This window comes from Cupressus sempervirens, chromosome 9, assembly GCF_028749045.1.
Source record: "Cupressus sempervirens isolate cs-2001-9-10 chromosome 9, ASM2874904v1, whole genome shotgun sequence".
Classification (NCBI taxonomy): Eukaryota; Viridiplantae; Streptophyta; class Pinopsida; order Cupressales; family Cupressaceae; genus Cupressus; species Cupressus sempervirens.
The window spans coordinates 85,804,785-85,822,052 of NC_143126.1; the positions used below are offsets into that span (position 1 = coordinate 85,804,785).

The following is a 17,268-nucleotide window of genomic DNA, read 5'->3' on the forward strand; positions in this document are numbered from 1 at the left end:
TTACTAGGACCTTGGTTCTCTACCACCAAAGGGGAATCTTGTTCTTTGTCTTGCTCAAACTTAAAATATATGTATCAAAGTATGAGTAATTATATTCTATAACTTAGTTGATAAACGACTATTATAGATAAGATATAATAAATATTAAATAAATAATTATATATATTGAATCATATATTCTAAAGTATAATTTGAATACATAAAATATATGTATCAAAGTATGATAATAGGAAATAACAAATACATATTTAAATGAACTAAAGTCACCGCCCAGGAGGAGTTGTGACTCTTCCCAATCAAACAAATATATATATATATATATATATATATATAAGGGAATATGAAGGAGGAGGGGAGAGAGACGGGGGGAGAAGCACCAAATACACCGCTCAAATAGAGGAAATAATGCCATCGAATCAAACAAGGAAAGGGAACATCGAATAGCTAGAGTTCATACTCGGCTCTACATACACAACCAACATACAACAAGCAAATGATGTAGACACAGTGGTCCCTTCAAAGGTGTTTTGTTGTGATTGGGCGGGAGAGAAAGAAGTGACCAAGCTCACATCCTCGGCAAGAGTCTTTCCAAAAAAATTACTCACAATTAGAAGAGCAGAGCACCACCAGAAAGCAAGAGAATTTTACTAAGGAACGTCCACCGTTATAAATCCTCATATCTAAATGCTTAGAGCCCACACCCGGTCACAAAGATCCAAAACAAGCCACAATAGGAACCTTCACGGGTGCGACAATATTCCTCACAGACAAGGACGTCTAGAGGAAAGTTATGCGTACATAGGAGGAAGAAAGATGGATATTGGGAGGGATGGAATCAGTGGATAAGGAGGCACGGGAAGGACAAGAAACTCAAACAATAATACACCTGGAGCAGCGTCAGAGGGGGAAGAATCAATGCAAGTCAGCGAAAATAGAGGATATTGAGTAGGAAGCATGAACATTTGAATTGGTCATGATATGAGGAGGGATGAATGTGGGAAGCCACCAATAGGCTAGAAATCCAAACGAACAGAGGATACAACGTCAATGTTTAGGAAGAACGTCTAAATTCCAACAACTAGGAATACCATATGAATTGGTCATCAACAACAAATAAGAATAACAAACCTAGTTCTAGTCTACAAAATTTATATGATACACAGTCAGGAATGGACAAACAACATCGGAGGAATTATATACAAAGTCAAATAGAGAAAGATTCATGTTCAAAGAATTATATTGAAGCATTTGTTGATGTCGCTTAGTGTGTCCAAACACTATACTAATTCTCATGAAGGGAGTCTTTAAGGAAAACATGGATCTATGTCATATGACCATATAGAAACTACCATATTTGCCTTGAGAAGACGTTGGTATCTGCTTTGGATGATCGATTAAATATAGTTATTTCTGTGGTAAACCATATACAATAAAGGGAACATATATACAAGAAAGGAAAGTAACAAGAGCTGCATCCAATAACCAAATTGACCAGTCAACACATTTAATAAACTCAAGCAATAAAATATTCTATTTGTCTTTCTTGTACAATTCATTCATGGGGTTGTTGGGGAACTACACTTAACATCAGAGCATATTCAATAAAATTCCACTTAGTTAGGTAGGGACTTGGGAGAATATTAAGGTTCATTTATCTATCTCAAACTCATTTGAAAGATCATAGAAAGGGGAAATATTATAAATCTTACATGATAACGGCACAAAGATATGTATATATAATATTATAAAAAGATTCTATCTCAAGATATACAGGGCTTGCAATTAAGTGCTTCGATCAACTCTCAAGTTCATAATTATAATCGTTAGATTTCGAAGATGTAAGGAATTTAGAAGAGATCCATACAGGGACATTACAGAATGACATGAAAGTGGAACGTTTAGGATATAAGCACATCACATGTTAGAAAAATAATATGCATATCACTGGTTGGATATTACATCTACTAGTTATGGCTTGTATCCCATATCATCACATCCATGTTTTTGAGGGCTAGCATTTATAGGTCAGTGACCATTTAATAGATTGGTCTAGGCTGCCCATTTGGCAAGAATATATGAAATTATGGTGCTTGTACGAAATTCATTTGTGAAATTAAAGAATAAAGTGTGATGATGTATTTAGATCATGGTATTGTGACACTGGCAGTTTTTCAAAGACTTGAGTCCTGAGCGAAGTTGGTGGCTGCAAGTTTTGTGGCTTCAACTAAGCCAACTCACTTGGTTTGCTTATTGCAATTTTTTAGTATCAGCCTACTCATAGAGACAAAAAATCACTATTTTGAAACTAAAATTAAAACCTACATCTACAGCTATGGCACTCAACCACTAACTTAGGACACTAGCAATTATATAGAAATTCTGCATTTTTCTAATAGCCTTACAATTCTTCGCTCCAGAGGACTGGTGGATGTCTCAGCATCTCAGCATATAGGTAAGGTCATTTCTTCTTCAAGAATGTTTTTTATTGTTTTCTTCACTGTATGCTTCTTCTTGTCTTGTTTGTGTGAATGCTGCACAATGTTTTATATACTTTACTTTTCCTCTCTATGAATATTTAGTGAGTCTTTTAGTATTTTTACCAAATCTTGGTCTTTATCTAGCACAAAATGTTTCTGTGCAAAAACATGCCTCTTTTTAATGTTTTTATTTCAATTTTTAAACATATTCAATTTTTCAAGTCCTTGTGTAAATGTTTTGTCTTTATGCTTTATATTTATAACAAATTATTTTTTTCATTTCGTAATAAATTAATATTTTTTACTCTTTATTCCCGTTTAATCTCAATTTTTTGCATAGTCTGAGTGTAAAATATGCTAAGTGGATCTGATCTCAACACTGTAGTTTGGCTTGTAGGATTTTATAATCAACACTAAAAATTATACCTTAAGACATTTGGCAATCAAGCTCATTACCGCCAAAATTATCTAGTCAGAAGCGAAAATTCATAGCAAAGGTGAACAGCAATAAATGACATTCTCATTTCCTTCCTATGTGTATTTAAAGGGAAAATACACATAATTATAGCCTCTTGGATGGATCAGTCCTTCCGACTAGCACCCAAGAGGAGTTGAGATGACTTAAATGAGAGGAGGAGCTAACTCAACAAGTAGAGGAAATAGTGGCACTTGATGAAGTGGAATGCCATCTAATTACTTTTAATCATTGAATAATGATGCAAAGGTGGTGCTAGGTTCCTTCAATCAAGGAATGACATGTGCTCACTAGCGACCTAGGAATTCAACATATTTACCCTAGAAACTTTATAAAAGATGTGCAATAAAATATTACACCAATATAAAGCCCGCTTTCTACCATAACACGGTGTGTCATTAACCTATTTCCCCATGGTCCTGTAGGCTAACCAAGACATTAAAGGGACTTAGGGGCCGTTTGGCCCATGCAATTTCAATTGCAGACGATTTCGAGCAGTTTTGAGGTAGTTTGGGGCATAATATTTATAGTATAAGTCATTTTGGGCATGACTGGACATCCAGTTGCAGTAACATATTGATGTTAATTATTTAAAATTGAAAAGAAGTTTATTTTTATTGATATGATTTATTGTGCATTAATAATTTTATTTGATAAAGTTAAATTTAATTATTTAACTTTATTAATGCTTGTCAATAGTTTTTGGGAAATATTTAAAGGTCTCTTTTATCTTATAATACATTGGGGATATATAAAGGTGTTTGGGATATAAGTTGAAGGAAAATCATGTTAAATGGGATGGGAAATATTAGCAAAAAAATAATTGTGATAAAATAGGGGTTAAAAAAGGAATCACGAGAAAGTAGGGGCAAACAAGCAAACATCCGGTAAAAGTAGAAGGCAAAAAAGTGATTTTTTAAAATTCCACAGCTGAGTGGATGGGCCCTTAGAAAGTGTTATAAAAGAGATTGAAGAGCTACTTTTACCATGCTTGGATAATATATGATTTCGGTGAAATTTGGAGAAGTTCTTCGAACGATTGTGAGGATGAAATTGTTGGGATTTGTTTTCAGAAGAATGAAATTTCTTGCAGGATTTTGCTTGAAATAAAATTTGATTAAGTATAATGTATTAGCATATCAAGATTACAGATTAATGTCATAGTAATCCATACATTTCAGTTGTCTGTGCCATGTCCTGGATGCCAGCCTTTCTTCCTTTTTTTGTCTTCGTTAATGTTACAACTTATTTCATATAATTTTATGTTTGTCATTTGCAATTTATCCCCTTTTCTGTATACAACAGATGAAAAAATGAGGCACTATTCCCCCTATTTACTGTTTTCTGTTTTTGTTTCTAATCATATTTATATATGCATATGTGTATGAAGCAATGTTGATGCTGGACGGCGCTTTGGCATACCACTCCGGGGGACACACTCTCATGCTTTTGTCAGTTCATTTATGGTTTGTAATTCTTTCTCAAATAAATATTGTTGTAAAAAATTGTTTGGTTGATGCTCTGTCAACCCAGAATATCTATAACTTAATAGTCACATATTTGAGAAAAGTTCTTTCTGCTTCAAGCAATAGTTAGCCAGAGTTACAGTCCTGTGATTTTCATGCATAGCTACAGTGACTCGTGTTTTGATGTTTGTGACCTGTATCAATCCGAAAATGGAAGTTCTCACCATGCATTTTCTTTACTTTAGTCATATCATCCTAATCTGTATAAATCTTTGTCAAGACTCAAGGATATGATAGTAGGTGTGTCATCAAGGATTTTACCTTCAAACATCTCTAGAGTGTAAAAACTGTTTGAACTAGCCATTCTACTACTATATACTCTTCAATTTGTTAACGTAGATAGCTTAGTGTGTAGCTCTGCAAATTTTCATATGTCAAGTGCAAAGAAATGACAATGTCTGGGCATAAAGCATATGTAAAGTGTGTTTCTGGGTGACTGAAACTTTAGAGTCTTTAATATGGTTTGACACTTATTGAGATGGATGTTGATTGAGTAGGATGGTAATTGCAGGATAGGATCAGTCACCAATGTATGGTTTATAGAATTTATTATATCATACCCATTTCTTGCTTACTTTCCATTCCAATAATATGCTTAGGTATGTTTTCTTAATTTTATTCAGTTTATATACATTTTGTGCAGTTTACCTGGTGATATCTATATTTGTCTTTTTATTTTTCATAACGCCATTGCTTTGAAGAGAAAATTCTATCATATAGCAGGTTTTCTGTGCTATAATTGTTTTGTATGCATTCACCTGTCAATAGATATCTGACTCAAATGTTCTATTCTTATCAGACATTTTCTTTTCTTTGACATTGCTTTTTCTCTGTTACATTTGAGTATATATTGAACTCAATAAGTCTGACATTCTTGAATTGGTGTACATAACTTACTGAGTTTTCTTTTACCTAGCCAATTTAGCTTAGCAAATTATGGATAAATTGCAGGGGCTTGATGAGATCACTGATCGGGTGCTTCGTAGATCTGATGGATCTGGCACATGTGGTGATTTTGTGAGCTTAGTACAACGCTGGCTGAGCAAATTGAAAGTGAGCATCATCACATAAGATATCATCATACTACTCATTTTCTGCATTTTTGGTTTTTTTCACGGACACAAGGCAAAGTAGCCAATGCTGGTTTTCTTTTTCTGTATAATTTCTTTATAAATATATTTTTCCACTTCATATTGGAGATGTCAGTCATGCCATCTGGCTACAGTGTGAGGATTTTGAGGTTGTATGGCTGGTTCTACAGAAGTTAAAAAGCTCATAGATATGTGTAGTTTAATCATTTATCTGAAATACGGCTTGCTGTCTTTCAAATGCAACTGTGAAATTTTTTGTATCCTTATATTGACCATCTTTTTTTCTTACACTCACAATATTTACTAAAATTATTATAGATCTTATGTGTTGATATTTTTAGCCATTGTTTTTTAATTCTCTGTGTATTGTTTAGGGAGCGGAGTCTTTGAGAGGAAGCTTCTCTGATACCAATCATAGTGAGATGGCAGCATTCACATCATATGCTTTGGCTTTTCCGACCAAATTTCAAGCTCTTGTGGACACTTATGATGTAGGCAATGTTATTTGTTATTGTATTGGTTTTCTTCCCCTTTCAATAAATTTATGATACATGAGTACATATATTATTATTTACAGCAACTTTGATTGAAGTATATTCATGCTTTTGATTGTTTCTTTGAAACCATATATTTAATTTTGAGATATTTGTATTAAAGCTTCTTTCCTTAGTTGATAAATTGACTGAAAAGGATCAAATACTCTATTCCTATATGGAAATTGAGGATAAATTTTCTATGAATATCTTGGCATCTGTCTGAAATACATTCAGGATGTTAGATGGTTACTTGAAAGGACATCTTCAATGAAACATGACTTGCATGCAAGTTTGTGTGTGGAGAGTTATTGCTTTGAAACAAAATATTTAATTATGAGATGTTTTTACTAAAGGTCCTTTCTTGAGTTGATAAATAGAGTCGAGAAGATCAAATACTTCTTTCCGTTATGAAACTCAAAAATGTATACTTCGTGAATGTCTTGGCATCCATTTGAAATACACTCATGATGTTAGTTATTTGAAAGCACACATTACACTCATGATCAGTAACATCCACTTTTCCTGGGTCTTAACTAACAGCTAACATATCAAAGAAACATAGTTATTACTTCATTTTCATACGAAGACAGTTATATCAGTTACATTCATGTGAATGAGATTAACGGTTACAATCAATTAAACGGAAATTTCATAACTAACAATTGAAAACACCATCAATGAATTTACTATGGAAATTAAAATCTACATACCATGGGATTCGAAACCGAAATCAATCTAGGAATGTTTCTGTAAAGCTCAGGTTAGTCCACAAATACCACTTAGGATCAAATGACAATTACCATCAAATACCACTATATTAATTATGGCTTTAACATTCAGTTAGGAAAATACGCTCATTCATTATTCAAATAAATGAAGACAGAGATAACAATCCATCAAATAAGCCTATCTCTTACCAATAGTTATATTTCATGTTTAGTTGAAAGATCAACCGATCTAACTGGTTACCAATTATATTGATGAGAAAAGTTACTTTCAATAAAGGAAAAATAATTGAAACAGTGATATATATCAAATCCATTTTATCCTTTTACTTGAATAAACATCACAAAAGTAAAATACATGTTACCAATAAATGTTTGAATGTTCAACTTATCTTTGTCTGATGCACGTCCTGACATCTTGTGGAGAGGGGAAACATTGTCAGGGGCTTAACTTCCCAACCGTGGACCTTAAACTTATCCCCACACATTTTTCTTTCACCTCTTCACCCTTTTCCTTAGCCATACAGCCGGGTGAGTCTTAGGTGTTCAAATCTTAGAGTAATCCAACTCCTTTTGTTGAACTTCAGCTGGTGTAAAGAATATTATAAAATTTAGTATATCATATCACAGTCTTTAAGACTTGAGAACTGATCTTAATGAACTTGCAAGGAATATAACTTGATTCTGAAATCCATTAGTAAACAGAGACATATGAACATAACATGTGCATTTGATCTTGACTCAACATGGAAGGAATGGACTCATTGAATATCTATTCGAGATTGCAATACAATAATAATGTATGGAATTCATGGGCACATTGCCTACTGCTGTAAATTCAAATGCAATTATAAATGTAAAGCAATCTATGATTGGAAATGCTGACCACATAACTTGGTCTGGGAAACGTGGGCTTGGCTTGACTCTATGCAGCCGGTCCTTCTTGACAGGAGCAGTCAAGATGCAAAGCTCAGGGTAAAAGAGAATACGGCTTGTCCTTGATTACCCACAGCAGAAATAGAATGAAGAAACTTAGGAGACAGAGGTATAACGTGTAGAAGAGAATGATGTTTTGGTTCTCCCGACTTGCATAAATAAAGGAGGCATTCGAAATCATGAAGGCTTCCAAGAAGCCGTGACCCTATGATCGATTAAAAGAGAAGAAGAATCATCTTCTTGAATCACTAATAAAATTGCCAAGTGTACATTTTTGTCTTTAAATGAAAATAAATAAATAGGGAAGAGAATTCAAAGGTTACTTATTCAAAATAATATTTTATAAAGTTATATACATATATATTTACTTGCACACACACACACATACATACATATATTTTATTAAGATGGCATCATATTTAATGTTAATCCAAGGTTATACCTATTAAGTATGTATATCTAAATACATGTTTCACCTTGAAGATTTTTTTATCTTCTTTATCCACTCATGGTGTACACGCATTTAAAAGTAAGAATTTTAATAGATATAATCTTGTGTAAAATAATACTATGGTGTTGCCTTATTTTTATATCTATGTGCACATACATAAATATGTATTATAATGAAGTGATGAGAATGTCAATTATAAACCATTAAAGGTATGTACTCTGATTAAGTTAAAATGTTCAATGTTTAATTGATTACCAACTAGCTCATGCGTGTCCAATGTGTGTATCCTGTTATGTAGTCGCTAGGTCCTCAACCATGGTGATTAAGATTCAAACCTATTTGTCCAGTAATGGTGTTGCCCTTGTGCCCAATTCTTTTCTGACAATGCGTCCACCCCTTTGACGTGCTCCTTACAAAGAATTTTTCCACAGTTAAATCGTATTACCATAACAAGTTATTAATCATAAATGGTCATAATGGCTAATCGCCTTTTCAATTTCCATAAATTCATGGTAAATAACCAACTATCTGAAATAGCTTTAAAATATCATCATAACGGTTAACTAGCATGTTATCTTCATATGAAATTATAACGACTATCTCACCATTTCACAGGATTATAACAAAATTTAATTGTCATCTGTCTTTATGCGAACCTCAACGGCTATATGAACATTTTAAATTGGGTCAAAAATTGGGATGTAACATGATCTTAGTGGCTTCTTTGAAAGCACATTTTTAATGAAGTCTAACTTGCATGTAGGAAGAGAGAGAGAGAGATGTTCTTCTTGGAACTCTTCTTTCAAATCATTACAGCTTTAGAGTTGTGGAGTCTAGATTATACTAAAGCCTTCTATATTTACTCTTAGTCCTTGCTGACTAGGTGGCTATGTGGCTACTGTGCTAACTTTGTGATCTAAAAATGGATCTATTTCATCACCAAGATCAGTTTATCAAGTTCAATGACTATTTGGAGTGTATCTGTAAGTGCATCTCTTTTATCAGCAACAAAATACTTTGGTGGCACGCAAAGGTTAATATTTTTTTCCTAGGTTTACATAGGGATGTGTCCCTCACCTCTCAACTTGCATCACAATCACTTCTAATGTCCTTGGTATAGGAGGACACAAAATGGGCTTCCCTTGATTGCCCCTCATCACAAGGGAAACTATGAATATATATTGGAGTGGCACTCACGCGGCCTGATGTCGTCAAAATGTTTGGCAGTTCCTAAGATAGATGCCCCCTCGGTAGTCTGATTTTCTCTTTTCAAGGCAAAAGAAAAAACCAATTGTATACAGGGCAACTTGTTTGCTTGTATAAAACTATAGAAAGGCTCGATCTTTTCAATGATTGCATGAGCTATACAATGGAAGTCTAAAGTTATTGAATGACTGCATACAATTGTAAAGTGCAATGACAACATACATTTCCTACTCTTTTTTAATTGGAAAATTGTGTGACCTTATGCAACTATGTAAAGGAAATTTATGGATGTTAAATGAGTATACAGTTATACAAGTATGGTATTTTTTCCCTTTTGTTGAATGGCAACTAAAATGTTCCCAACTCGGTATCCACGCAAGTTACCCCTTTTATGCTGAACCAAGTCTACTGAATAGTACAACCTACTCAACAATACATTGACACCGTACCTATTGGTACTGCCAATGTACTAGTTAGTTTTGCCATCATACTAGTCAACTCTACCAACATACTAGTCAACACTGTCAACGTACTAGTTAGCTCTGCCAATGTACTAGTTAACTCTGCCAACATACTAGTTGACTCTGCTAAATGGAGGGTGCAATGGCATACGGGTGCCAATGTACTAGTCGGCTCTGCTAGATGGAGGGTGCAATGGCATAGAGTTCCCAATGTAGTAGTCGGCTTTGCTAGATGGAGGGTGCAATGGCATATGGGTGCCAACGTACTAGTCAGCTTTGCTAGATAGAGGGTGCAATGGCGTATGACCAACATACTAGTGAACTTTGCTAGATGGAGGGTGCCAACGTACTAATTGACTCTGACAGATGGAGGGTGCAATGGCATATGGGTGTTGACGTACAAGTGGGCTCTTCTAGATGGATGGTGCAATGGCATGCAAGCGCCAATGTACTAGTTGGCTTTGTCAAATGGAGGGTGCAATGGCATATGACCAATGTACTAGTCGACTTTGCCAAATGGAGGTTGTGATGACATACTGCTGGAGGGAAAGGATTGGCTGTATGGCAAATGGAGGGTAAAGACGGAGGGTGAAATGGAGGATGAAAAGGAAGGTGAGATGGAGATTGAAATGGAGGATGTCCGTACGACGATTGTTGGAAGGAGTCTGTATGATGATGGTTGGATCAAGTAGTGACGGAAGTATGAGGGAAAACTTGCGTATGGCTGGAATGGTGACTTTGCTAGATGCTAATGGTGAAGTAGTGTGCAATTGATGATTTTAAACCAACTATTAAACTGTTGTAGGGAGGGGTTTGCTAATGCTAGAGATAGATCCATAATGGTGCCAAAATAGAGATGAATCAATTGAACATAATATTTGCTAAACACAAGTATGTATGCCAATATAGAGATTAATGCAATTTAACATTGAAACCCAAAAATTATATTTACCAACAAAGATGGTGCTCGAATTTGCTTGATCCAAGCAAAATATAATAAGCAGAAAAGAGTAAGCTTGAATCCTACCAAAGCTGCAACAAGACGAATAGGGAAGATCTTTCACTTCTAAAATGGAGAAAATAGTGAAAATAGAACTCCAACTGAAATTTGCGGTACAATAAAACAATTCAAATTGCATATTAACAACTTCCTACATGCCAGGCATAAATACCCCTTTAGAGAAAACTCTTGAAGGTTTACAAAAGAATGCTAACACAACAAATACCTACGGATAATAAATAAAAATTGGGCCCCTTTGTTAAATAATTAAAGGTCCATTTATGACATTGTTTAAATTTTGGGACCATTAATTAATTAAAATATTTTATTAAAATTGGGGACATTACAAATCCTAGCCACCCAAAGATTGCTTGTCCTCAAGAAATCCGCAAACTCTAGGATCCCAAACCATGAAATGATGTTGGTAGCTATATCTACTGAAAGCTCCATGTTGCTTTATGATCATTTGTTCAAAATTGGATTCAATCATGATGAGTAGATGATAAGACACATCAATGCCCCAATCCAAAACCTTCATGAGATCATGCATATCTTTCTCTTTTGAAATCTCATAACTCCAATAAATCTTGTTGCTCCCTGTCATGTCCCCAAATTTTAATGTTATAATTAAATTAAATTAATTAATTAATTAATTGGTCCTAGAATTTAAATAATATAATCAAAGGACCTATAATTAGTTATTTTAATTAATTAATGTCGGGCCCAAGTTAATAATATTTGTATTTGTGGTTTCAATTGATTTAGTATATCTCAGACCCTTTTTTATTTTGTAGGTGTGGTTGTCAGCTATCTTTGTAAACCCTTGGGAAGTTCCTCTGAACGGTGTTTAAGCACAACATGTAGGTAGTAGTTGGTATGCAATTTGAATTATTTTTTTGTACTACGAATTCCTATTGGAGTTCAGTATTGTTCGCCATTTCGGAAGTGAAAGATCTTCCCTACTTGGTTCTCTCTGGTTTCGGTGGGATTCATCATTCAACCTTCACCCTATTTCATCTCTGTATTTCTTGGTTTGGATCTAGCAAATTAGAGCACCATCTTGTTTGCAAATATTAATTAAAGGTTATTTGTGTTTAATCTCCATTCTTGCTCGACATTTATTTGGTAAATTTGGAACTCCAAAATTGTTTATGGTTGTATTGATTGACCCCCCCTTCTTCCACCACCATGCGACTCCTTCCATACAACTCCACCACCATACAGACTATTGACTTGGCCAGCATCAAACATTACCGTACGACATCATAACAATACCGTATGGCCTTGTGATCTCACCTAGTTGCACCATATGGCCTTCTGAGGCTACCGTACGACTAGCTCAACCTAGCCTCACAACTGATTCCCTCCACTATACAAGCTCCTGCCACACTGTACAGATCTCCTATTGCACCATATAGATCCCTTGCTGTATCGTACAGACTGGCTGTTGCACTGAACAGATCCCTTGCTGCTTGTTGTACGAATGCCCTAATGCGAGGACAAAACATTAGAGTGCTATTAGAGTGATTGCCTTCGGGTCGAGATCCCCTTCTGATTGATTTTCCCTTTGGGTCAAGATTTCCTTTGGACTAAGTTTCCCTTTGGATCAAGTTCCCCTTAAGGTCGAGTTCCCCTTCGGATCAATATTCCCTTCGAACTAAGTTTCCCTTCGAATCAAGTTCCTCTTCGGACCGAGATTCCTTTTGGGTCAAGATCCCCTTCGGGACGAAATCCCCTTCAGTTAGATGTTGCATTCGGGTCGAGATCGCCTTGAGGCTGAGTTCACCTTTGGAACATGACAGTGGTATCTAAGCAATTGCTTTTGGGGCAATGGATTGATTTTTTCTTTAGGTTGAGATTCCCTTTGGACCAAGTTTCCCTTCGGATCGAGTTCCCCTTTGGATCGAGATTCCCTTCGGACCGAGTTTCCCTTCCAATCAATTTCCTAATGAAGGGTGCTCCCCTTAATACCATAAACACATGACAGAATCAAAGAAATAACAGCAAATGTGAGAACAAAATATGAACTTATTATCGCCGCAAATGCGGAATTACAAAATTCACATTTACAATAGTCTAACCCAAATGAGTGCCTTCATTACAGTAATTTGCTAGACAATGCTGCGAACTATCAACTAGAGCTGTTTTAGACAATGTTCGGGCTTTTCTTAAATAGGCAATTTTATGCCACCTGGGAAGGTTCTAGATGCTTAAACTTAACACCTAAGGCCGATAGACCCTAACAAAACATATAGAGTTGGCCAAATACATTTTTGACATTTGTTTTGGAAATTTTGGATAGCCCAACTTCGGAATGCCATAACTCTCGAATTGTTGCTTCGATTGGCTATTATAACCACTTTTCGGAAATGCCAGCTCTAGATCTACAGGCTCAAAATGTAGTTAGCACCTTTTCGTCGATTTTTTGGACCTCATCCGGGCACTCTAAGGCCTCTAACAGTGGGCCTGAAGATTTTTCTGCAAATTTTTCCATTGAAAATCTGCAATAACTTCTCTGATACTAAAGTTGGAGCAATGAGATTTTTATGGTAGGCATATAATTTTTCCTTGTACACATATGCTTACGCTTCATACCTTTGAGAAACTCTTTTCCATGAACAAAACATATTCTGGTAGCACTACATAACTTTTCTTCTTTCTCCTTCAACGCCTTCAACTTATGTTTCACTCCATCCTTGGTCAAAGTGTAGTTATTTGTTCGCCCATTGTGTACAACATGCTTGTCAAACTGTCACAGCCTACCAACAACATATGACATATGTCCATAGGTATGATATCACACAACAACTCAATTTGGTAGCTTCCAATCTTGAACTTCACTGAACATTACTCATTGACCATGATCTTATGGTCATCTTGCACCCAGGCAATACGGTATGGGCGTGGGTGTTTTTGCCTCTTTAGCTTCAATTTTGTGACCATATTATTTGACACCAAATTGTCAGTATTTCCACCATCAATGATCACATCACAACACTTATCTTCACATTTGCACCTTGTGCGAAAGAAGCTCCTTCTTTGATCCGGTTCGTTCTCACCACTCAACAAGACTCTTCTATTAACTAGGATTTCGCCTCTTTTAGCATCTTTAGAATGTGATGATCTGGCATCTTCATCAATGTGTGCAACTTTGGCCTGGCCTTTTGTTCTTCGATCTATCCTTCCTTGGCGCTGGGAACATTCGAATGCTCTACGCCCTTCTTCTCTGTAGTGAAAACATTTTCCATGGAAGCCTCCTCTTCCAAGTCCTTGTCCTTTGCCTCTTCCTCTCTTATCTCTATTGTTCTGATCATGGAAATGATCGGAATTGTTTCCCCTCTGGTTTTGACTGCTACTTCAAGCCTCATCCTTGTTCTTTTGATTATCATTACAACTTCCATAAGATCGTTCGCCAGATCTTCTGCGGCGACCTCTTCCACTATTCTTGTTATCAAACTTTTTGCTTGGTTTCTCCTCAACCCTTAGGGAAAATTCTTATGCCTTCTCAATACTGGTCACTTGAACAAGACTCATCTCATCCTGAATACTTGACTGTAACCCATTAAGATAATGGGCAACTCTCTTTATCAACTTTTGCATGACCGGTTCTAATGAGAACTTGGTAGAACTCTTCAGTATACTCTTGAAAAGATTTTCCTGCTTGCTTCAAGCCTTGCATTTTCTTCAATAGATCAAGCTCATAATCCACAGGAATTAATTGCTGCTTCAGTTTAGCTATCATCCGATCCCATCTGGTGATTTTGTCCTTCCCCTTTCTATTCCACTCCAACCAAACCTCTTGCCACCAGATCTTTGCATGTCCCTTCAGTTTCGCCTTCACAAACTTGACCCTAACAAGATCCTCAATATCTTCATACTCAAATCACTCCCCCAGTTCATTGATCTAATGAATCAGCTCCTTTGGGTTAAGGTTTCCTAAAAATGTGGGAACCTCAAACTTAGGTCTTTTTCGAATCTTGGAGATGGCTTTAAAAAGCTTTTCTTCCTCTGGGTAAAGACCTGCCCTTGCTTTGACATTTTCTTCTACTTCGTCTTCATCCTTGCTTTTATCTCTTATAGGAAGATTTATTTCTCTACGCATTTATTCTTCCAATGCTTGCATTTGTTTTTGGAGGGCTCTAAAACCCTTAGATATAACACCTACAACTCTTCCACCACGCTCTCTTCGTGGAGGCATTTTTCGCGGTTTCACTAAAACCTTAGTGCAAATTGTTTTACGATCAGCGATCTGTCTACACGCTCAACCCAAACCACGGTCCTAGTGCGAATTGGCTCACAGTTGGCGATCTGTCCACACACTCAAGAACTCTAGCTTTGATACCATTGATGAAGGGTGCTCCCGTTAATCCTATAAAAACATAATAGAGACAAAGAAACAACAGCAAATGCGAGAACAAAATATGGACTTCTTATTATTGCCACAAATGCGGAATTACAGAATTGACAATTACAATATGCTAACCCAAATGGGCACCTTCATTACAGTAATCTGCTAGACAATGTTGCGAACTATCACCTGGAGCTGTTCTAGATAATGTTCGGGTGTTGTTTAAATAGACAACTTTATGCTGCCTGGGAAGGTTTAGATGCTCAAACTTAATACCTAGGGCCGATAGACTCTAACAAAACATATAGAGTCGGCCAAATACATTTTTGACATTTATTTTCGAAATTTCGGGTAGTTTAACTTCGGAAGGCCATAACTCTCAAATCGTTGCTCCAATTGGCTATTATAACCACTTTTCGGAAATGCTAGCTCTTGATATACAGGCTTGTAACAACGTTAGCGCCCTTGCGTCGAGTTTTCGAACCTCATCCAGGCACTCTAAGGCCTCCAATGGTGAGCCTGAAGGTTTTTTTGCAAATTTTTCCACTGAAAATCTGCAATAACTTCTCTGATACTAAAGCTTGGGCAATCAGATTTTTATGGTAGACTTATAACTCTTAAATGAACCTTCATATAGAAAATGAGAACATTCTGAGCTCGTAGGACAAACTTACTAAAAGTAGTAAGCTCCCATAAATAGTAACCACCCTATCTACTAGTCCTTATTAAAATAGAAAAAGACTGAAAATAAAAATATTTTTGGGTGATGCAAGATTGCTTTTACACCCAAGATGCTCCTGCATCAGTTCCCCTTCGGGTCGAGTTCCCCTTCGGGTCGAGTTCCCCTTTGGGTCAAGATTCCCTTCGGATTGAGTTTCCCATCGGATTAAATTCCCCTTCAGGACGAAATCCCCTTAAGTCCGATATTGCATTCGGGTCGAGATTGCCCACAGGTCGAGTTTGCCTTCGGAACATTAAACTTCCATGAGAATGGTCTTGTACCATGGCGGATACAATCCCTTCACTAAATGCATCACACTCCAACATTGTCATTGTACCAATCAACACTCCCATAATTATCGCCGTGTCAATTAGCGTGGCCAATATAATGGTCATCACCTCGATTGTACAAGTTTGCATTGCCACCATACTTGTACTAGTCAATATTGTCACCATTCCAGATGACGTTTCCACTATGCCAATTGCGGCTGTCATTGATGATGTCAATGCGCACTTCCATTGTACTCGTACTAGTTAGCACTGCCACCATGCCAGATGATACTTTCACTGTACCGGTCAATGCTACCGTAGTGTCAATTGGCACTACCACCAATCCCATACTTATCAGCTCTATTACCATACCAATCAACACTTCCACCATATTAGTTGGGATTGTGATGATGCCATGTAACACTTCCACCATACCCATATTGGTCGACAAGGCCTCCATGCTAGATGACACTTACACTGTACTAGTCAATGTTGCCATAATGTCAGTTGGCACTACCACCATATCCATACTAGTTGGCACCATACCAGTCAGCTCTGCAACCGTACTAGTCGATATGTCCATTGTCCGAATTGACACTACCACGACACTAGGTGACATTGCACCAATCGACACTGCCACCGTACTAGTCAGCGTTACCACTGTACCAGTCGATGCCGCCAGCATACCAATTTAGATATTACAGTAGAAGGAATACATTCTTTATGCCGAACAACCAATAGCATAGTTATGATAGGCTCGGATATTTCATCCATCTCTTCAATGTACAAAATTGTAAGGCTCTCCATATCAACCAAAACCATAGTATGATGACATTCTTTGATTGTGGCTAAGAAGTAATGAAACATATCATGGATCAAATCTTTCAACTCAAGATCTAAGAGGAGGTTACTTTGACATTTGCACAATTCTCCAATATTGTAAAACTCCTACCAAATGGATCACCAGTGATGTCATCAATTCTTTGAAAGCTGTTAGCAATCAAGTGCAATACCTTTGTTAGGATGTCATCATCATACAATGCTCT

The 17,268-nt window shown here is 36.4% G+C and overlaps 1 protein-coding gene across 2 annotated transcripts in view; it reads left to right on the forward strand.

The window, feature by feature from the left end:
• LOC149537737 (nicotinate phosphoribosyltransferase 1-like) overlaps nt 1-17,268 on the forward strand; it is a 312,565-nt gene that overhangs the window by 134,417 nt on the left and 160,880 nt on the right. For both annotated transcript variants that reach the window (XM_089799111.1, XM_089799112.1), the window contains exons 7-9: nt 4,343-4,418; nt 5,430-5,531; nt 5,944-6,060. In XM_089799111.1, the coding sequence (XP_089655237.1) occupies nt 4,343-4,418; nt 5,430-5,531; nt 5,944-6,060 (295 nt within the window). The remainder of the gene's footprint in view (nt 1-4,342; nt 4,419-5,429; nt 5,532-5,943; nt 6,061-17,268) is intronic.